This window comes from Arachis ipaensis, chromosome B4 (assembly GCF_059453495.1).
Source record: "Arachis ipaensis isolate K30076 ecotype BB chromosome B4, ASM5945349v1, whole genome shotgun sequence".
NCBI lineage: Eukaryota > Viridiplantae > Streptophyta > Magnoliopsida > Fabales > Fabaceae > Arachis > Arachis ipaensis.
The window spans coordinates 1,574,424-1,596,474 of NC_142439.1; the positions used below are offsets into that span (position 1 = coordinate 1,574,424).

The 22,051-nt window shown below is 33.9% G+C and overlaps 2 protein-coding genes across 4 annotated transcripts; one reads left to right on the forward strand and one right to left on the reverse strand.

The window, feature by feature from the left end:
* Window positions 1-1,771: 1,771 nt before the first annotated feature.
* LOC107638301 (Cysteine proteinases superfamily protein) lies at window positions 1,772-6,403 on the forward strand. 3 transcript variants are annotated; one of them, XM_016341514.3, is made up of 10 exons: window positions 1,772-2,150; window positions 2,621-2,836; window positions 2,995-3,068; window positions 3,356-3,410; window positions 3,512-3,586; window positions 4,146-4,219; window positions 4,325-4,373; window positions 5,308-5,392; window positions 6,002-6,058; window positions 6,139-6,403. In XM_016341514.3, the coding sequence occupies exons 2-10, from the start codon at window positions 2,669-2,671 to the stop codon at window positions 6,180-6,182; spliced, it is 681 nt and encodes a 226-aa protein (XP_016197000.1). In that variant the 5' UTR covers window positions 1,772-2,150; window positions 2,621-2,668; the 3' UTR covers window positions 6,183-6,403. The 3 variants fall into 3 exon arrangements, with proteins under 3 accessions (XP_016197000.1, XP_016197001.1, XP_088339674.1); XM_016341515.3 differs by having other exon boundaries at window positions 1,798-2,541; XM_088483548.1 differs by lacking the exon at window positions 1,772-2,150 and adding an exon at window positions 2,250-2,368.
* A 538-nt stretch (window positions 6,404-6,941) lies between these two features.
* On the reverse strand, window positions 6,942-17,699 carry LOC107638302 (heat shock protein 70 (Hsp 70) family protein). The gene is made up of 14 exons (XM_088483547.1): window positions 16,580-17,699; window positions 16,039-16,271; window positions 13,713-13,872; window positions 12,899-13,144; window positions 12,635-12,771; window positions 12,185-12,518; window positions 11,927-12,082; window positions 11,409-11,483; window positions 11,230-11,330; window positions 11,071-11,140; window positions 8,406-8,462; window positions 7,971-8,032; window positions 7,702-7,774; window positions 6,942-7,611 (listed from the first exon to the last, which is right to left on the reverse strand). The coding sequence occupies exons 1-14, from the start codon at window positions 17,348-17,350 to the stop codon at window positions 7,381-7,383; spliced, it is 2,706 nt and encodes a 901-aa protein (XP_088339673.1). The 5' UTR covers window positions 17,351-17,699; the 3' UTR covers window positions 6,942-7,380.
* Between the last annotated feature and the right edge of the window lie 4,352 nt (window positions 17,700-22,051).

Here is a 22,051-nt window from a genome sequence, read left to right on the forward strand (position 1 = left end):
AATAGGCCTCCAATTCTTTCTTGATGGTTGGACAGATCCACAATGTTAAGTGATCGCGCCCCTGACGAATGTCACTCATCATTTCTGTAGTCGTTTGGCTGCTTGGTGGTCGTATATCTTTTGGATAATGAGATTATGCTCCGCATTCCATACGAATTTCAACTGCACAAAGTAATTCACCATTACAAAAGTTAGTCGGAATAAGATATAGTTAAAATACAGTTAATTAATTCAACATTATTGGGTTTTTACGGTCCACTTCTGAAACCATCGATCTCTGATCTCAGCCGAGATCTGCGTGTAGGTCAGCCACGGGTAGTTGTACATCGACTTAATGACGTCGGTGATCTCCTGTGTGCAAGCATTGGGGTTTGGTGCAAACCTAACAGAAAAAAAAAACATAACATTCACAAACACATAGAAACGCATACTAAACTTAAGATTAACAAACACATAGAGATGCATAATAAACACATAGAAACACATAATAAACTTAAAATTTTGTATATACTCGCGACTACATGCCATTGGGCCAAATCCTCAGCAGAATGACAGGCGATGGTGGAGGAGCATCCTACTGGAGGCATTGGAAGTATCACCGATCGTGGGGTCTGTCATCGCTGAATCTGTAAGGAGCGTAGCAAAAGGAGGCACGTAATTTGAGTTTGGGATCATGATGAATTGCTGGACCTGCTTGTGATGTCACAGGGATCAACGGGGTAGAGAGCGATGACTGGGCGACGTGATCGACTCGACCTACCTCCTCTACCTGTCGTCATGTCTACACAGCAAATATATTACTAACAGTAATCGACATATATTATTATTAACATAAATCCAACCAATCTCAATCCATAGCATCAGTCGACACACAATTAAACAATATCTATCAACCCTTTTCAATCATACCCCAACATAATCCACAGAAGAAAGAATGAGAGTCCTTTACTAAGACAATAAACAGAGACCCACACAAGTAAATACTTTCAAGTTCCAAATGATTATCTGTTATCACCAAACAAGTCTAAAACAAGTAAGTAAGCAACACATGTATCAAGCCACAAAAAAGCATAATAGTGGATTCATGGTATGAGAACTCTACTCACAATAATAAACTAACAAACTAAGATGCACTAATTCCAAAAATTCTAAGACATCTTAGGTATACACTCTTCTTTCAAATCAACACACCTTCACAACAATCTAAATCACAGTCCCCTCAAAAGGAGTATTCTTCCATATATCTAAAGCTAATTACATTGATCGAATTATAAAGTATACACTACAATATGTATCACTTAATATAATGTAATACATTCACATTAATATTACATACACAATATTCTTTTTAAAAGAGTTAAAAGACTATTTCAAATAAGTAGTTATATGTATTTTTTACTATGTATTATTCTTAGTATGCCTTAAAATTTTCTCTAAATAAATATTTTAAAATAAACAATAGTATAATATTATTTGCTTAACCTACTTACTCAATAATAGAAATACATTATGAAAATTTATATTCTATTAATTAATAATAATAATATTTCATACTTTATTATGATTGGACATTTATATTTCAATTTCATACTCCATTTTGATATTCCATTATATATGATAATATTATGGACATCTACTATAATAATCATTTTATAACGTTAATGAATTATAATTCAAATGACATAGTCTTTTTATCTTTGCTTAAAAAAAATCATTTTATAACAAACAAGATATATATTGTTGATTTGTTGCGGTCGTATTAGACTTTACTACTCCGTTGAAGACTTCCAGATAGGCGACTGCATACTTTCGTCACACACATGATGTCCTCCCCTGTGCCCGGGACATGCTTTTACACAATCACGAAGAAAGAATTTCATGCATCTGTAGCCCTCCGTTTCGGACGAGAAAACATCCAAGGGTGGATATACGCGGTTGAGGAAGAAAGAAACTCTGCTCTTCAGACTTTAACAAGCGAAGCGTGTTGCCTTTGCCATTCTAACATTTTACCCAAACCCAAACTATTTCCCTTCATTTCTTCTCTTCTAAGTTCCTTTCATCTCCCTTCAATTCAATTACTTTCTTCTTACCCTCCTTATTCCACCCTTATTTCTTGCGTTCTATTCTATCTCTTTCTTTGGAACACAGAGGTAATTATTGTTTGTTTATTATTAACAAATAATCTAACAGCTCATTGAGAAGCACATGATTCCCAAAGAAGCACGTGATTCAAACGATTTGAGCTCATAAATTAAGTTGTGCAGTTGTGCAGTTGTGCTCCTCTCAAGCTCTTAGTTTTATTGTAACTTTTTTTTTATGTATTTTGCGGGGATGAAGTTTTTGAGAGAGACAGAAATTAAAGGGACAGGTGCGGTCAACTTTAAGTAAAGTTGATAGATATTAGATGAGAATTTAATCAAATCAGTTAAATTCTAACCGCTCTCAGCTATCAGCTATCAGCTCTCAGCTATCAGCTATCAGCTCTCAGCTGTTAACTTCACGTGAAGTCGACTTTATCCGAGTTTCTACCAGAAATTAATTGTTAGTTAGACAAGTGTAATCTGTGCTTCATTATCAAATTGTGTCTCTGCTTATTTATTTTCTTTCAACAATTTTGTAGCTTACTTTTTGAGGTGATTCTACTTCTACTACTACTACGACGAAAATTATGAGTGAAAACCTGAGATCTGCAAGTGGCAGCTCGAGCTCAAGTTTGAACAGCAGCTTTCAGGATACAGAGGATGATCAAACCATTGCTCGTATCTTGGCAGAAGACGAGAATTTCAGGGATGGAAACAAGCTTGGGAAGCGACTTTCTCATTTAGATTCCATTCCGGTATGAAAATCTTTGCCCTATTATGTAAATTACGCCTCCTAATTGCAAAACTAATTAGACCTTGTCAATTTTACTTTCACCAAACCTCATTTATTTTCCTGCTAGTTTTATACTGTTACCTGCAATGGAATAAGAATACTAATTCACTATCTTGGCAGCACACACCTCGTGTTAATGGAGAGATTCCTGATGTAAATGACGCAACACTAGACCATGAGAGGTTGTCTGAAAGGTTGCATACACTAGTTTTTCTTTACAGTTACACTTTATTATTTTTTATGTGGTTCTCTTGTATCACATATTAGTTCAATTTAATTTTTCAGTTTAGGAAAGGAAACACAGGATAAAAATATAATCTTGATTGAGAATTCTTCACACTGGAGAACTGCAATTATGTCCATGATGATAGTTTAGACATGTATGAGGAACAGACAGAGTTTAGTTGATATAAACCAAAATATGTTTTATGCACAAGGTATTTTGTTTTATTTAATAATTACACTTGTACATCTTCTGTAGGTTAGTTACATATGGTTTGGCCGAACTGCAGATGGAGGGTGATGGGAATTGCCAGGTTTATCCTGTTTCATTTTGTTTTATCAGATTTAGAGTTTCGATAAAATCTCCTATTCATTTCATATCTTGTCTAATGAATGCAAATATGTTATCTGGCAGTTTCGAGCTTTAGCAGATCAGTTGTTCCGTAATCCCGAGTACCACAAGCATGTAAGGAGGCAGGTTATCAAGCAGGTGTGACTATTAAATCTCTCCCTGTGCATTTATATCTGTGTGACGGTGTCTACTTTAAATATTTCAGTGAATTAAAATCATTACATGGTAGTATTACATGCATAATCTTGCAAGGTTTTCTTTTTCCCTTTTGTATTTTGGTTTTGTTGCTCATTCTTCTTTTTCTTTTCTTTTTCCTTTTTTCCCCCCACCTGTTGAGGATTTGAAGGAAAAGTTAGAGTTCTATCAATCCTCACATAGATATACATGTAGACACACACACACACATATACATGTACATATATAATTTTTGCTATTTCTAAGACTCGAATCTAAGACCTCCTAGTTAAAATAGGAAATACTTACCATCTTCACTGATCTTACATTCGTTATTATTACACAAAACAAACCTTTAGTAAATAAAAATGTAGTGCCTATTAATCCACTAGTTGTAATATAGAGTAACAAATAGTATTAAATAGCATTCAATTCTGACTCCTTAATTTTGGCTGTTGTTTTTAATCCAATGGCTATGATTGCTTATTGTTTTTTCTTTCTTTTTTTTTTCTGTATTTAACAGCTAAAGCATCACAAAAAGTTGTATGAAGGTTATGTACCAATGAAGTACAAAAGCTACCTGAAGATGATGAAAAAGTTAGATATCACTGCTGATCACTTTTTGCTTTTCTTCCCACAAAATTGAGAGCATATAGCTCTGAGATTACACTAATTCAATATTTGCATGTTGTCTGCCAATAGATCAGGAGAATGGGGAGATCATATTACTCTACAAGCAGCTGCAGACCGGGTAAATTATCTAACTTCTTTACTTAACTGTCAAATCTTGACAAGTTTCATCCCTTTTATGTATGAATGACATTTTGACATAATATGCCTCTCAAATATTTAAGCTCTTACGTAGAGCCCACATAAATGGCCTTATATCGTATGCAAGGAGCCTTTGAACTTGCATTGTGAGCAATCCATAGCCCACTTTACATTGATCTGAAATATAACTTGTTTATTTAGATGAGTAAAGGGAAACAATAATCAAGTAGTAGCCTACCTCATCAAAAAATATCTATGATGCAGTGTTATGAAGCATCTCTCCTAAATATTATAATGTTGGACAAAAATATACATAGGTGCCTTTATATGTTCTTGTTTATGTTGATAAACTGTTATATATTTCAATAAAATAATGGTCATACACAGCACTGAATCAAAAAGTTGATATATGTGGATTAATCTTTGATACACTATGTGTCTATGTGTTTGCCTTTTGTTACTGTAAAAGCTGGTACCAGTGGAAATGACAATAACAATAGAAAAGTAACAGAAAATGAAGAAATGGAGTGAATGAATGATAAAATCTTTGAAAGATTTAAAGGATGTGTCTTCAAAAGATTCAAAGATTTAAAATAAGTTAACTGTAATTGGGTTATATAATTGAGCATTATTGAGCATGGTAAAGTCTATAGTCTATTGTCTGCAACATGCTTGGATTTTCAGAGTGTATAAATTTGGTTTTTTGTTTCAAAGGATGTGTTGTGATTCAAACTTTTTCCCTCTGATAAAATCTCATAAGAATAATAATAAAGTAAGGGTGCTAATTTTAACTTCTTTTGATATTCTTATGATTGTAATATCTAGATTTGTGATATAACTTTTCCATAATTCTGTTCTTTCAATTGTTAAAATTGATTTCTGACTACTCATGGATGTGTTTTATTTGTTTTCAGTTCAATGCCAAAATCTGTTTAGTCACCTCGTTCAGAGACACTTGCTATGTCGAGATCCTTCCTACGGACAAAAACTATACTATAGGCAAGTATTTTAAATCAATTCTATATTTCTATTATGTCTGCTGACTACTATGATACCTGACTTGAATTGCATTTGGCTTGAATATTGTTTGCGTCATGGTGGTTGTTGCCATGTTTCCCGTGAGCGACAAGTTTCACTTCTGGTGAAAATGATTAAGCATGAATTGTCTGAAAATGATTAAACATGAATTGTCATGTCCAAGAAATGGTTAAGAGAAAAATTTAAAAGGGAAAAGAATGGTAGTAAGTAATTGTATCTAGCTTTGAATTAAAATTGTTCAACATTCTCCTGTAAGTTTAAGTTTATACTTAGGCAAATTATTGATAGATAAGGCGTTCCTACTTTTTTCTACTCTTGCAATAATTAAGTTAGTAGTGACCCAAAGCTCAAGTGGTTTTTTGGTGCAAGGTCAAAGAGTAAGTTATTAAATCAAACTATATATGCAAAACTATTTAAGGAAGATTTAGATTTCAATAAGTAGTAAATTATGGTGTGTTACCAAATACCACTCGGATGAACAAGACTTATTCGTTGTTGATAAACTTTTAATTGTTTCATATAAAGTCACAACACAAAATTGAAAGGGCCTTTTGATTCTTTTAATTATAGAGCTATGGCTAAGCTTCTGGAGTGAAGTGCACTACAATTCACTGTACGCAAGTGGAGGTAATGTTGATAACTATCAAAGTAATTCTTCTTATAACCTAATCTTTTATGTTTTTATTTATTTCTCAAATTATTTACAGATGTTCCTGCTAGAGCACCTAGGAAGAAATATTGGCTCTTCTAGATTGATGCCAGGTGCTGACATCATGCATCAACTAACTTTATAATAAGTAATAAAAGGTTTCCAACTTTTGTATTTTATACGACATTTTAATATATGAATTGCGTACAGAAAATCATCAATTTAAATCCCCTTTCAGGGATAAACAACAGTCAATGCATGATGCTAAGCTTGGCTTCCCTCTGTAAATTTATTGAAACTTCATTGTACAGTTTTATTTTCTACTTTGTATAGGTTTATATTCATATCTCTTTTCACTGTTTTATACCAGTAGCATTATTCGGCTAAACTCAGTGAAGTTATCAAACTTTCTTACATTGTTTTTTCTTACGCAGCTGTGATATTCTGCCAAGTTGAATGGTAAACCTATTTATGAAACTTTTTTCTTTTTGACAAAAATTTTTCTTCTGCCAGTTTTTAAGATAATTTCTTATTTCCAAAATAAAGATAGGAAACATGACAAAACGATGAAACCTGGATGACATGAAAGAAACGTGGAAGACGCATCTTTCTCATTTCATTGTTTATAACATTTACCATTTAAATTCGGTTTTATAATTATAATTAATAATATAACAGGCAAACATGTAATAGCTAATCTGATTAATGTATCTATTATTTTTCGCCTTTCCTCATTGCCGTTAACTGGAATATTAGAGAAAGGGAAATAACACTGTTTTTGGGTGAAAAAACTTGTTCAGTCTTTCAGAGTTAGTTTTAAGTTTTAACAAAATTAAACCAGCTACTTGGTGTAAATAGGAGTGAAAAAGAAAAAGCTGTTTAAAAAATTCTATAAATGCCCTCTCGAGCGACTTTGAGTCTTAGTATTCATTTACTCCCCTATAATCTTTCAGCAGATAATATAACCCTTCATATTGTAAACTACAAATTTAAAAAACCTAATCCCTCCCCCCCCCCCCCCAACACAAAAAAAAAAAAAAAACAAAAACACAAGGAAAAAAAAAAACCCACAACACCGGCTCCTCTGTTCTTCTGTTAAGTTGCAAGAGGAAAATAATTAGAAACCATATTTTCTAACCTTAAAACTAACCATTCATCCATAAATACTTCCTCAGATAAATTCTCCTGATCGCCGAAAATTGACAATGCATCCTCTCCCCTATCCACTAGAAATTAGTCTACTAACTAAAAGTTCTGCAGGTAGCTGATTAAAACTGGGCCTACATGCTTTCCTGCTCGGTCATAACTCATCATGAACTTCTGTTTGCTCATCATTCTTTTCAACACTTGGACCTTCTTGATTGTCAGCGAATTCATCACTTGTGCCTTCTGAACTGTCACCGGATTGATCACCGGTAGTTGAGGTGGAGTTAGAATTACCCGAATCCTCCTGCACTTTGCTCTCAGTTTCATTCTTCACAGGTTTCTGAATTTTAGGCTTAGGCTTGGGAATTTTATTAACACTGGCAACCTGAAAATGAGTATAGAAAACTTAAATAAGGCAATGACCCCATCTTGGACCTGTAAACTGTCTTGATCAAGAAAAATAGAGAGACAGTACCTTGTTTTGAAGATCAAACACCTTCAAAAGTACTTCTTCAGAAGTAAAAGCTGGTGTACTGAATCCAGAAATACTGCAGAAAAAGTACACAACACCACATCAACTTCCATGACCAATTACAACAAGCCCACCATGCAGTAATCACAATGCAATTTCCTCAATGGCCAAACACTAGCGACTAGTCAGGAAGATCAAAATAAATGCTAACCGACACCAATAGAATACTGAAATAACCAAAGGTAACACAAATTAAAACTGCATGAACTCACTTCTGTTGTTCAGTCTCTTTTTCATCCAACCACTTCTTTAACTTTTCAGCATCATCTAGAATCTAGAAAATAATTGACCCAAAAACCAAGAATGAGTTTCCAAATAATAATAATAATAATAATAATAAGAGAAAAAGACAAATAAATCCTTGACTTTTAATTCGAAAACACACAAATCTCTCACTAATTGAAAATATAAAAGCGTCCCTCACATTTTAAAATGTGAGACATTTAAACCCTTCCGTCCAAAATATATACGGACAAATAGGTCCTCTGAAAGGACTTAGATGTCTCACGTTTTAGAAAGTGAGGAACGCTTTTGTATTTTCAATTAGTCAAGGACTTATTTGTCTTCGAAATAAAAGGTTAGGGACTTATTTGTCGTTTTCTCTAATAATAATATGTAGAATATTGAAATCAGGTTAAACCAGGTACCGCATCTACTCGTTCTTTTGGAAGCCAAGACTTGTTTACCTTCCACTCTTGAACAATCTGCAGATGTCAGAAAAAGATTAATATATAAATGCTTCCAGTTCGATACCCAAATACCTAATTGATACTGTACACGAACTATGTAAACCAGACACTACTTCGGATATATACCAGACAGACCAGCGTATATCCAAGTGCTTGCACATGTTCCGTTTGTTCAACATCAAACTGGTTTTCTAAAGAAAATTACGGCATTTTATAATCTACTAAAGCTCAATAAAGGCAACTGCAGTCATTTTAAGATATTCATGGAGTTTGATAGTTTCATAACAAAAAGTTATACACATCTAGAATCCCAAATGCAACAGACAGTTGAACATTGCTCAAACAAAATCTAATAATAATGGCATCACAAGGGCTGACATAATAAAAAAATAGATAAAGAACAGATAAGCATCTTTATCAATATTTCCATTTATACAATAGTCATTTTCCACTTGGTTGACTAGATGGATCAAATGATGCCATCATGACCGTTTATAGATGGACTATTTCAAGCTAAATGTTTCTTGATGGTTTCACCTATAACCTTTCTTGGTCCACCTTCTACATCTAATAGTTGAACTACCCTCCAAAGTCCACCCATCCAACTTCCACATAGACAAACCACCTACTGCATGATTCAAAAGTTCCACAATAGTACCACTAAGTCCTAACTTAATCATGCATTAACTTTTCAACAAAATCTCATCTAGTGTAGTAGTGTCAGCTCATTCAACATAGCATTCACATCTCCACAACATATTATTCTTATTCTCACACTCAGAAGTCTCCTTTGTGGTAACTTTTTTTCTTAAGTGTGATATTTTTCTATTGAAAATTGCACCAGATGCACTTCTCCATTCGTTATTTTGAACCTTTCAAAATTTTCTATATTGCAAAATTCCTTCAAATTGGGAAGAGTAACATCCCAAATCAATCCCCAAAAGAAATTTAGTTGAACACTGTAATCCTCGAAAAATTTTAATCACCAAATTAGTCCCTAATTTTTTATTTTATTAGACACATCAATCGTCATGCCAACTTTTGGTAAAAAGTTAAGCAAAAACAATCCCTAAGAATTTTTTAAATTCTCATCCCTACATATAGACGAACAATCTAACGTGGGGGCTGATTTGTCTAACAAAATAAAAAAATTTAGCAAATGCTTTGGTGATTAAAATTTGTTGAAAACTGAAGTGTTCGACGAAAATTTTTTATTGATTTGAGATATTGCTCAATTTCAAAAGTCAATTTAAAATAATAGAAATAAAACAAGCACAATCCTCTAAATCTATCCTATCAAATAAAACAAGCACATGGTTACCATAATCTCTGTAAAAGTTCATAACTACTTGAGCTTTAAAAGGATCATGTGGCACATACAGAGAGAAAGAGAAGACAAGAAATATGCGGGAAGGAGAGGGGTGGGTGGATGATGTTAGAATATCTATGATTAAATGGATTAGGAATTATAGGATCTATTGTGAAACGGTAGTTAATCGGGTACATATTCCCTTTTCAAGCTATAAAAACCAGTCTTCGGTGTGTAGCTAAAAACACAGAATTCTTATGTCTTTCTCTCCTTCGGTCACAGTTAACATGGTACCAAAGCCTAGTGAGAAAAAAAAACTGATAGAATGGCATCTAGTAACAGGTTTGGGCTATTCTACAAGAGAAGAGGTAAGTAGCTCTACTCTAGTAGCTGATAGTGAGCAGTTTTAGCTTGGTCTAGCTGGCTGTTGGTTAGTTAGCTTTACTCCTAACTACCTATAAATAGCTGTGTTGTAGTTATGTTTTTCATACTTTTGCTGTTTGTTAATTCTTTAGAGTTGGAGAGAAACTCTCTCTCTGAGTTGGTAGTTCGAACTGTGTAAAATCCTAACCTTCTGCTAGCTCCTAGTTCTATCAAAATCTTTCCAGATACCATATGTCTTTCTGCTTGTCAAAAGACTCCACAAATCCCTTTAATAGTCTTAAGCAATCCCCTTGAGTCTGGTTTGGTAGATAATCCTCTGTTGTTCAACAATTTGGCATGAAAAGGAGAAACCACTCTGTGTTATACCACCACACTCCTCAAGGATGCACATATTTGATTGTTTGTATATGTTGATGATACTGTCATTACTAGCAGTGGTGATGATGGCATAACTCGCATTAAACAACATCCATGTCAGCACTTTCATATCAAACACCTTGATAGAATTGTTACTTCTTAGGCATTGAACATGCACAGCTTATGGACATCTTAGACGAAGCTGGCTTGCTTGGAGCCAAACCTATTGATTCTCCTATTGATCCCATTATCAAACTTCTACTACATAAAAGGGAAATCCTTATCTAAGCTAGGAAGGTATAGAAAATTAGTTGAGAAACTAAATTATCTATTTATCTCACTCCCACGTGTTCAAAAATCTTCTTTGCAATAAGTGTGGCTAGTCAATTTTTGAACTCATCGTATGAAGGTCATTTGAATGCTCTGATCAACATTCTAAAGTACGTCAAAGGTGTTCCCGCTAAAGGTCTTCTCTATGAAGACAAGGGTCACATTTTCTGTTTTAAAACAATTGAAAATGAATGGAAGAAAAATCTACAAGACACATTACATCTTAAGCTTTTAATTTGGTACCTGCTTCAGCTCATCGAGATATTTCTGGGCATGTTCAATAGCAGCTGGTCGAGCTGTAAGCTCTTTTAACCTGAAACAGATGTTAACCAATTCATAAAACACCATGCTATAAAGGCACAATAAAGTTACTGGTGCTACTCTACAACTCAAAATACAAACCTAAAGAAAACTGGATCACCAACAGCTTTCAACATATCTAGACGTTCTTGAAACTCAGTAGCATTGGCATCTTCACCATCTGTGTACAACCAATCTTGCACCTAACAAAATGAAAGAAGATTGGGTCAGAATTCTCACAAGATAACATTTTTTGCATGTCACCAAAGGAAAAGGTTAACCTCATCAAGCTTCTCAACAAAGGACTGGCGTTCCTCACTTGTAGAAACTTTTTCAAACTCTTCAACAGTATCAATCTGGTAATAAAAAGAACGCAGCAATAAGAAAAGTTGAAAAATAGCATACAGCACTAACAAGTGGATAATAAATAGTTCAATTGGTTTATTTTGATATTTGAGGACAGATAAAGACTGAAGGACTGAAGCTTGTTAGTTAATTTGGCTATAGACAGTTTTTGACAGAATAAAAGAAATGCAGAAATGCTTATTAAAACTTTCATTCTTTAGTTGAATTTTGATGGAGAATATATTTTTGCCTCTCTCAAATTGATAATGTCACTCCCTTTTCTTTTTTCTTTTTTTTTTTCCCTTTTTTGGGCCAAGATGTGGGATGGAGCCATGGAGGAGTTCAAATACCCCAAAGAAAATGGAAAACTGAAAGGATAAAGCTTTACAAGTTATATAAATGATGAAGGCCTTCTATACTAAAGGAAACAATAAGCATATTTCTCTCTACCAACCTTTTCCTTAGTGGTATATATATAACCTTCTAAATTATTTTTTAACTCGGCCGTTCTTTTTCTTTCAGCATCTTTTTTGTCTAGTGCTTCCAATTTTCCTTTGGCTTCGGCAAGAAAATCTTTAGACAGAGACATTCCAGGATCTTTCTCAACAATCTGCCACAAGTTAAAGTAAATACTGTATATTAGCTCACATTTCAAATTTTCCCCTTGAGACAATTTCAAGAGCATAAACTAGGTGCAAGTAATTATCTTCACCTTTAATGGTACCCTAAAGGTCTTCTTTTTAAGCTTTTTCTCCATGACAGGTTCAGCAGCTACTATCTCCTCCGCATTACTATCGGTTGTATTACCCCCACTATCAGTTTCCATTTTTTCACTGCTTTCTGTGGAATTGTTGTTAGCACCAGCTTCAGTTGATAGGTTCGATGAAATAGTCGAGTTCTCTACGGTCAGGGTCTTTTTGGGAACTTCCACCCATTCTGTTATTTCGATAACAGCATCAGCCCGATCAAGAGAGAGAATTCCACTTCTGCTTAGAGAGAAATGTATAATTGCCTTGATAGGGGACGACAGGTTTCGAGATGAGTATCTGGAAAATATTAGAGAAACACAGAGAGGGGGCACTAGAGTTTCTAAGTATTTTGTATGCAAACAATTCCTTAAGGGTCTCAAATCATAACTAGTTCCAAAGTTTTTTATCCTTACTTCTCACTTGCATCTGTCAAACCAGAAATCTGGTATTTTGCAATTTCAGGAGAAGTGACACCCGGTGGTAAATGATTTTCACTTTCATAAGCTAGCAACACTTCAAAATCCTTGTTGTGACTAACGGATCTGAACATCTGGCAAGTATGCAATACAATAAATCATTAGTATAATCAATTGGTTTGCTCTTCTTACAATATGAAGTATCAGGAAATTCTTCTTATAGTATGCTGTGACTTGAAGCAAGAACATGAACTGGTTTACCTTGCTCGGTAGTTTCTTCATTCGTGGTACTAGTAACTGCCTCGAGCTTTCATCCTTCAGAAGATCAGGACCATCCAACTCAACCACAAATCCATACAAAGAACCATCAATCATTCCTAGCTTGCGGTTCAATTTAATTCCATCACTTAAATTTGCAGCGTGCAACGCTGCACCAAGAACAATAGCTTCATCAGCATCAAGATGCCTATCAAGTTGTTTTCTCCCAAGGAACTCTTGAAGCTTAGCCTGTAATAACATATATATATATATATATATAAGAAGTAAATCTCTGGGCATAATGCTGTAGTGTTGAGTGAAATACTCTGCTTAAACAAAAAACACAGACAATATGGGTGTTTCAGACAACACTAAAAACACAATGCGATGCATACCATTTCCAAAATAAATAGGTACCACGCATAAGTTGACAACTTGGTAGGGAGATTATTTAATCCCAATTTCGTCATATTTAAACTTCATTCAAGATAGTTAATTTGCATATTTCAGTTATAATGTCTATACCGGAACATGACCATATGAGCTTCTCTTCACTTTCCTTCACTATTTATATCAATAAAGGATAGCAATACCAACTCCAAGCAAATCTTCAAGTAAAATGGGTTCAATTTTGAAAAGGATTACAAAGATTGACAACAAGAATAAACATTTTGTCAAAATATCTATGCTGTATGTACATATATTATATGCAAAGGAATAAAAGGATGGATCTCAAACTTTGCAGATAAACTCTCAACCTTCCCTAACAGCATACTGCCCAAAGAATGACAACAAAAATTGAAAATATTATTCAAACCTGTAGCTTTGGCACTCTGGTAGCACCTCCAATCAACTCCACCGCATATATCTGGTCCATTGACAAGCCAGAATGCTCAATCACCTCTTTCACTGGCAGAAGAGATTGTTCCCAAATATCATCACAAAGCTCTTCAAACTTCTCACGGGTTATTGAGCTCCTGGAAGAATAGAAGGCATGATCGAAAAAGGCCTTAAGAATTACAACATCAGCAACAACTAAGTCCTGTCTCACTAGGTGGGTCAGCTACATGATTAAAACAATACCAAAGTAGCAATATAAATCATGTGTTCAAACCATTTATATTTAAATCTCTTTAGAAGCCTTAAGTATTAAATAAAGTCTAATGTATTGTAATTTGATAATAAACACCAAATAGATTCTTTTTTTTTTTGTTGACAAAAAAAGAATTTATTTTGAAGACATTTCTTGACAAATAGGTATGTATATTCTTTCTCATCATTTTGGTTGAAGCAAGCACTTCCTTAGAGATGTTTGATCATATAAAAGAATTTCATCCATCAAAATGCATTTCTTTCTCAAGTTCCTTCTTGGTTCTTGGATGTTTTTAGCTTGTAAATCCAAGTGGAGATAGCAATATCCAGTCAGAGGCCAGATCTCTAGATCCATCTGAAATGTTTTCTTGTAATAATACTTTCAATTTCTAACTCATCCCTTGGATATAACCTCCATCTACCTTGGTAAACCTATTGGCTATCTGTAAGTCCAAAGCTTCCCGCAAAGTTAAATCTCTTATATGAACAGCAGTGCTTGCATAAATGATACGTTGCGAGTTTTAATGCTACATAGGTTAATTTCCCATTTTGATGCACTTCATTTGTGTTGAATTTTGTTTGCAAAGAAGAATAATAAAAATAGAAGTATAAAATGAATAAACAGATTATATTTCATTGATCTGAGACTACAATCAGCCCATTAAGTTATATGTATTCAGTTTTTCCCTTAGATTCCTATTAGTATCAGTTAGGTCAGCTAACATTAACAGCTCACACATAAAAGACAAAGAGACAACTTGAAAAGGGCAGCCTGGTGCACAAGCATCCCGCGTTAATGTAGGGCCCGGGGAACGGCCGCACCCAAAGGGTGTAATATATGCAGCCTAACCTGATAATTACACGAGTGGCTGTTTCCACGGGTTGAAGAGGGATTAGATGATATTTCTATAATCTTAACGAGGGAAATATGAAGGTGGGTGTGGTGTCCTATAATGTATAATAGAACAATGAGCTGGTAGATAAAGGAAAGAGACTATAAGGCCATAAATGAGTGAGAGATGAAAAGACAAAGACAACAATTGGAATTAGATCAAAATTGAGCTATGGCATTGCTCAGACATTGGTTTGTGTTCTTATTAGAATATTTCTGATATGTTACTCCACCATTATTATGTTACTCCAGAGTTATTAGATCCAGTAGTAATGCTCTCTACTTCATTTTCTTGTACCTTTTAGGGTGTGTCTACAAGTTGCAAGGGAAAGGGAAAGAAAGGTTTTAGACGAGAAGGAAGGGGAAGTGAAGGAAGGGTTTGAGATTTTCAAACCCCCTCTCATTCACGAGTTTAAAATAATTAGGAATGTGAGGTTTGGAAGACAGACCGTATATTTTTACAATTTTATCTTTTATTAGAATATTAAGTACAAAAAAGTAAAAGGGAATAAATAGTAATACAATAGTTTATTGGAATAAAAGTGTAACAATCTATTAATCTCATGAAACCTCCAATTTGGAGGAACTTGACAATGGGGATTTTGGAGGATTAACAAAAAGCTCCAAAACCCTAGCCCTCCAAATAATAAAACTCATGAATGAGGTTTCCCTCCAAAGCCTTTTCCTCCCCTCACCCATCAATTGATAAGTCAATGAAAGTTTCACACAGATTCCCTCCTTTCAATCCTTCTCTTTCAAAATTATTCTCTGCTAGGATTCTTAATACTTTAGAATAAAGAAAAATAACAACAAAGAAAAGTGAAGGTCATGCTTTTAAACTTAATATATCACCAAAGCATACAGATCACAAAACCCAAAGACAAACCAAACATGGAAAATGTGTAATATTCACAGAACATATCAAGCTGCATCATTATACAAGGCAAGATCATGGCATGCTTGTTTAAAGCAGCATAACTTTATTCAATACCATGTATGTTTGCAAGGGTTACATTTTTAGTGGCTTAATATAATTGTTTATTAAGTACGACACAAAATTTTGATCAGCGTTTCAAAATGTTAGTATACAATAAGAATATACAAATTCATTTAAATCAAAACTACAGAAGGAGCGGTGAGAAAATTTATAATTCGGTACCTGAAGTCTATATCATTATGAAGTGATTCAACTGAAATAGGAGCTGCCGTGTTTGCACTAAGAATTTCTTTTGTTCGCTTAACCTGCTTCTTCAATTTTGCCATAGCCTTGGGAAATTTCCTCACATCTATTCCACCACCAACTTGTTTATTGAACTCATCTGCAAAATGCTCCACCAACCGGAGTTCCATATTCTGGCCACCCAGCTCTGCGTTCCAGCGTACGTCCTTAACCTACACAGATTACAAAGTAAGTGAGCAAGTTAAGAGGATTAAATTTTTCAGGAAGAAATCATGGAAGCATTTACGTAATGAATGACTGATCACTTCATTTAATTCTGGATCACACGCATCAGATACGAAATATTGAAAATACAGTGGTGTTTTCCATCAGATTTCATATTTAAACACATAATGGTTAATTGCTTTAGGCTAATACAAGTCACTGAAGTCCTGGAGTCCCTTGTTGATTATCTGCAGGTCAATTTGTACCTAAGTATCATGCACGCATACCTAAAACTGGCCAATACATTCACACATACCTGAAACTGGTTCACAGACACAGTCTTCCCATACTCTTTGCTCTTGTACGCTGAGAAATACACAAGTGCAGCATAGGTACTGCCAGAACCCATGTCATAAAAAACAACATGCCTGGACTCATTGGAAAAGTCTTTGTCAATCCCATACTGCAACGCAGCGCCAGAATGCTCATTTATCAGCGAGAGAACATTAATCCCCGCCAACTGAGCCGCCTGAAGTACCCCTTTCCTCTCAGCCTGCCCGAAATAAGGCGGCACCGATATCACGGCGTCTTTGATCGGAACCTTGGAGTGGAACTCCGCCAAATGCACCGCATAGCCCAGCACCATAGCCACCAATTCCTCCGCGGAATACTGAGTGGCGCCACCATCGCCTTCCACCACGAAGCTCACTGTGCCTCTGGAATCCTCCTTCACCTCGAAAGGGAGGTACATTGAATTCAGAAACTTCTTGGCGAAGCCGTAGGGTTTCCCTATGAGGTCCCTGATTTGGGAGTACACGTCCTGCGGATAGCGAGCGGTGAGGCCAGCGGCTTCTTCGGCAAGGAGACGGTTGCCGGAGTTGAAGGAAACCAGCGCCGGTGATTTGCGCTTCGACATCTCGTTGATGGCGATAGAGATCGGTGTCTGACCAGGTTTCAAGTTCACGACAGCAACTTTGAGCGATTCGGACCCCAGATCTACGCTGAACACCGCGGATTGAGCAGGAAAGAGGAAGAAAAGCAGAAAGAACGAGAGAATCAACGCCGGCTTCGAGAAGAACGACGCCATTTCTTTTTATCCTTCTCGGATCGTCTTTCGCAGCTGGAAAAGTTGAGGATTTAGCAACGAGTTCGGTTTCAAGGATTAAGAAAGAAGGTGGTTGAGGAAGGGGAATGCGTTTCGGAGAAGGGGGGAAGAAGGAGAAAAGCTACGGTTGAATAAGCAGATCGCATTCCCTTCAGCGTTTGGTTGCCGAGAAAGTTAGGCGATGAATTGCAGGGAATGTGGCGAGGGATGGTATAATACTCAGACCAGCAGCAGGCGAGGCGTGACGGGTTTGACAATAATCAAAGGGTTTTTCTGCGTTTCTTTTATTTTTTTTAGTTATATTTTCTTTCTCTACTAAAATATAGAAATTAGAGGAGAGCTTTGCTTCGTGTGATGTTTTATGACGTGGGAAGTGACCAAGTGAGAGAGGGTTTAGCCAGTGCGAAGATCGCACGTGGCAATATGTACACGTGGCACAAAACGAGAAGCCACCTAGTGTTGTTCATCGAAATTTTGTGGAATGTGTGGGATGGTTTGGTTTGCTGCTACTTTTCAAAGGGAATTTATTTATGTGGTGTGTGTAATATATTTATTTAAAAAAGCATGTTAAAAGTGAAAAAGACACATGTATTAAAATTATCAAATATACTAGATGTCTAAGGGTTTGTTTGGATTAGTTTTTAAAAAAAGATTTTTTTTAAATTATTTTTTTTTAAAAGATCTTATAAAGAAGTAAAAGTAATTTTATGTTTGATATTTTATGTGAAAATATCTTTTTATCTATCAATTATGTTTGGGTATAACAATATAAAAATATTTTTTATTTATTTATTACATAAAAATTATTTTTTTAAAAAAAATACTTTTTAAAAAAAGATGTAAATTACAGCTTCTGAAAAAAAATATTTTTTTATTTTTCTAGTATTTTTACTATTAGAAATTTGTCAAACATACTAAAAAATTTAAAAAAAAAAAAATATTTTTCATTAAAAAAAATTTTTTTAATCAAAATAATAGCGTCCAAACAAACACTAAGTCTATTTATTAATCAAATATAACCAAGTTGTTAAAAATAAAAATATATTTATGCATCACTCTCTTTTTTTTATTATGTTTATTCTCTTTCTCCATTTACGAATAACGACTCATTCTCAACACCTTCTTTTTTACTATTTTTTGTTGTATTGTGCTATATATTTAGTACATTTTGTTTATAATTTTATGTTAATTACACGTTGTTTTAGAATTTTTCAATTTACAACACAGTACTTGTAAAATTGGATTTGAGTTTTTGTTAAATAAACAAATCTTCGATGATAATAAAAAAATTGTAGTTTATATGAGCTAAATCAGTGTGAATTGAAAGTTTTTTTTTATTGAACGTAATTGAAGAAATACGAATGACTTTTTTAATGATTCTGATAAATTATTGTAAGCTACCAGAGTGTTAGCTTCAATTATTTGTGTTATTGTTCTATGCTCAGTATTTATGTGCTATTTGTATATAGTTTTATTCTTTTGTTCTTGATTCAGATTATTTATGCGTTACTTGAGCTGTTTGACAAATTAGTATTGTTTTATGATTTTGATTTTTATTTTATATGAGTGAATTTGTGTGCTATGCTTAAAATATTTGTGTGTTGCAACTAACCAAAACTTGTTTAATGATTTCTGACAAATTAGTGTGAGCTATCAGAGTATTAATTTCGATTACTTGTGTTGTTATTCTATGCTCGATATTTATGTTCTATTTGTATACATTTTTGTTCTTTTGTTCTTGATTCTAGTTATTTGTGACGATCTTAGTTTTTGTTACTTGAGTTTTTTGATAAATTAGTGTTATTTTATGATTCTGATTTTTGTTCTATATGTGTGAATTTGTGTGCTATGCTTAAATATTTGTGTGTTGTAATGAACCAAAACTTATTTTTTATGTGATTTTCATTGTGGTTATTTTAAGATTAATTTTTTTTATGATGTTGATGATTAGTATGTGCTAAAGTGGGAATGATTTTTAACACTCTTCAAAAAGTTTGAAAATTCTATAAAGATTATATTAAGCATGTAGGTTTTTCTATTAAAATAAGGATCTCAAATAGGAAAAAAATGAAATAAAAAACTAACTCATTACATAAAGTAGAGAAGGGGATAGAAAATTTGGTATACCACCTTCTCTGAAGACAAATTAGACATTTGTTGCAAGATGTCTTACAAAAATCTACGCGCATATATAGTGAATAATATTAGTATTTGAGTTATTTCAAAGGTTGTTATGACTCCGTGTTATCCTGATCAAGCTAAAAATGTTTAAACAACACAGAGAATTTAGCCTATATGTTTGTCGCACAATCGAGAATAATAATAAAATTGGTATTAAATTAAGTAAAACATATCAAGTACTTGTTATAGTGATTGGTGGTCATTGTGAATTATATTTTATCAAAAAGGATATTAAAAATTATATTAGCAGAGAGATTCGTAATGTTTTTGAAGTAGATGATACAAAAGAATTGGAAAAAAAATTTTTGAGAATAAAAGAGCAAAATCAAATTTTCTTTTATGAGCTTGAACTTAATGTTAATAAGTCAATTAAAAATGTATTTCAGACTGATACAAGAAATCAACTGCATTTGAATATTTTGATGATGCAGTATCATTTGATACCACTTACAATATGATCAAGCATTTGATATGTAGCATAATTTTTGTGTTCAATATATGAATTGTTGTGCTATGTTTCTAAATTATTGTTCCAAACTAAGATATAATCTTATATCTAAATTTTCAAGTATGATTTGTATTTTGTTTTTTTTATTGATGTAAATCTCCATAGTCATTCTGTACCTTTTGAATGTACTTTGGATTTTTTTGAAATTTAAAAAAATAAAATAAAAACACCAAAATCGGACCTACCAATTTAAGTGTTTTAGAATTCGAAAATTTTCTGCACCAAATAAATTGGACCATTCAATTTGTGTCTATCTTCCACAACAAATAAATCGGACGGTCTGATTTCTCCTGTATAAATTTAAAAAACACAGCCGTCATATCATTGTGTAACACACCCTACCTCCATATCATCGCATAACATATAGACAATCTTCATATTAAAAAAAATGAGCCACATATGTGTGGCATTTGAACATACATGTGATTAGAACTATAGTTCCGAAGATCGAACCGAACTGATCAATTCAATTAGATTAACTGATAATTGGTCTCCTGATCGGTTCGATTGAAATGAAAAACCATCTAACAAAAAATTAGTGTACAAACTAGTTGAACCGATAGTTAACTCATAAACCATTTGAACCGAACTTTTTTTTAAGATTTTTGGTTTAAAAAAATACATAAACCCCATTCTCTCTCTCTCTCTCTCTCACACACACAAATAGAATCCTAGCAGCCATTCCCTCTCTGAGCTCCAGCCCAGCCAGCAGTAGCCAACGCCCAGCCGCCGTCACCGACGACTCCTCTCGTTAGCTAGCGTTCAGCCCCACCGTCGCCGATTCTCTTATATTGGATCTCTTCTCCTTGCGTCGCCAGATTTGCTCAGAGATGCTGTTGGCGTCGCCGCCTCTGCCCTTGTCATCTAGCCCGCCTCTGTCCTCGCCATCATCGACCGTCCTGAACTCATATCTCTGTCCGTGTTATCAAGCCCCCCCCCCCTCTCTTTCTCTCTCTTTCATGTCAAGCTTCTGTCTTTGATCGCCCCTCTCTCTAGCTGAGGTCACTTTCCTCCCTCGTCGCCGTCAGCAAAGCTGCTTCAATTTATGTTTCTTATTTTGTTAGTTGCTGAAATCTGATTCTGAGTTGCTAATTTTTCTGTTTTTGTTCATTTTTGCTTATTTTGTTAAATTTTGATGGTTGATGGTTGATAGTGTTTCATTAAATTTTCTGAAATAATTTTGTGTTCTGAGTTGGGATTGTTGTTGATATATTCTGAATTTAGTTTGGATACTGAGTTTGGATTCCTTACTTAGTTTTATGTTTTTGGATTCTCTGGTTTTAGATGACTTTGGATGCGTAGAAGTTTTGGATTCTAAATTTTTATTGAATACTCTATTAGTATTGAGGATACAAATAATGTAACAGAATAAGATTCGGTTCAAGAAAGAGTGAAAGAAGAGTAGTTAGACTATTGATTAGTTAGTTATTCTGTTTTATGTCAATAGCTTCCATACATATAGCGTAGACCTTGTATTTAAAGTGTAATTCAATTTTTAGTTCAAAATAATTTGATCAATGTAAATTGTTTCTCAATAGTTATGTTCTCAATTCTAAGTCTTTGAATTTATTTCTTTGTTTTTTATATCACAAGAATTCCTCTCTTGGAGTACTTATCTTGGTTGTCAAGTAATTGAGTTTGATTAGAGTTTAGAAGTTAATTAAAAAAAATTTATTGCGAATTTTAATGATAAAATGTGAACAAATTACCCTATAAAATTATAAAATTTTTAATTTTATTAGTTTAAAAAACATTAAATTTGAATATTTGAAATTATATAATGAAATTTTAATGATTTTATTGTATATTTAATTAAATCGGTTCAATCACAGTTCGATTCCAATTGGACCATTAAACTATTAGGCTGTGTTTGTTTCTGAGAACAGGACAAGACAAGACACTGAGAACAAGACATAAAGGACAGAGACTCAAAATTTTGTGTTCTTGTATCATGTTTGGTGATAAACTAGAACAAATTATGAAAATCTAATTTA

Excerpts from the sequence above, each read along its gene's own strand:
- LOC107638301 (XM_016341514.3), top strand. The coding sequence starts at position 2,669 with ATGAGTGAAAACCTGAGATCTGCAAGTGGCAGCTCGAGCTCAAGTTTG. Across the intron at positions 4,220-4,324 it reads TACCTGAAGATGATGAAAAA|ATCAGGAGAATGGGGAGATC; the intron begins GTTAGATATCAC and ends GTCTGCCAATAG. Across the intron at positions 4,374-5,307 it reads TACAAGCAGCTGCAGACCGG|TTCAATGCCAAAATCTGTTT; the intron begins GTAAATTATCTA and ends ATTTGTTTTCAG.
- LOC107638302 (XM_088483547.1), bottom strand. The coding sequence starts at position 17,350 with ATGGCGTCGTTCTTCTCGAAGCCGGCGTTGATTCTCTCGTTCTTTCTG. Across the intron at positions 13,873-16,038 it reads CATAATGATATAGACTTCAG|GAGCTCAATAACCCGTGAGA; the intron begins GTACCGAATTAT and ends CTATTCTTCCAG. Across the intron at positions 12,519-12,634 it reads TTGACAGATGCAAGTGAGAA|ATACTCATCTCGAAACCTGT; the intron begins GTAAGGATAAAA and ends AATATTTTCCAG.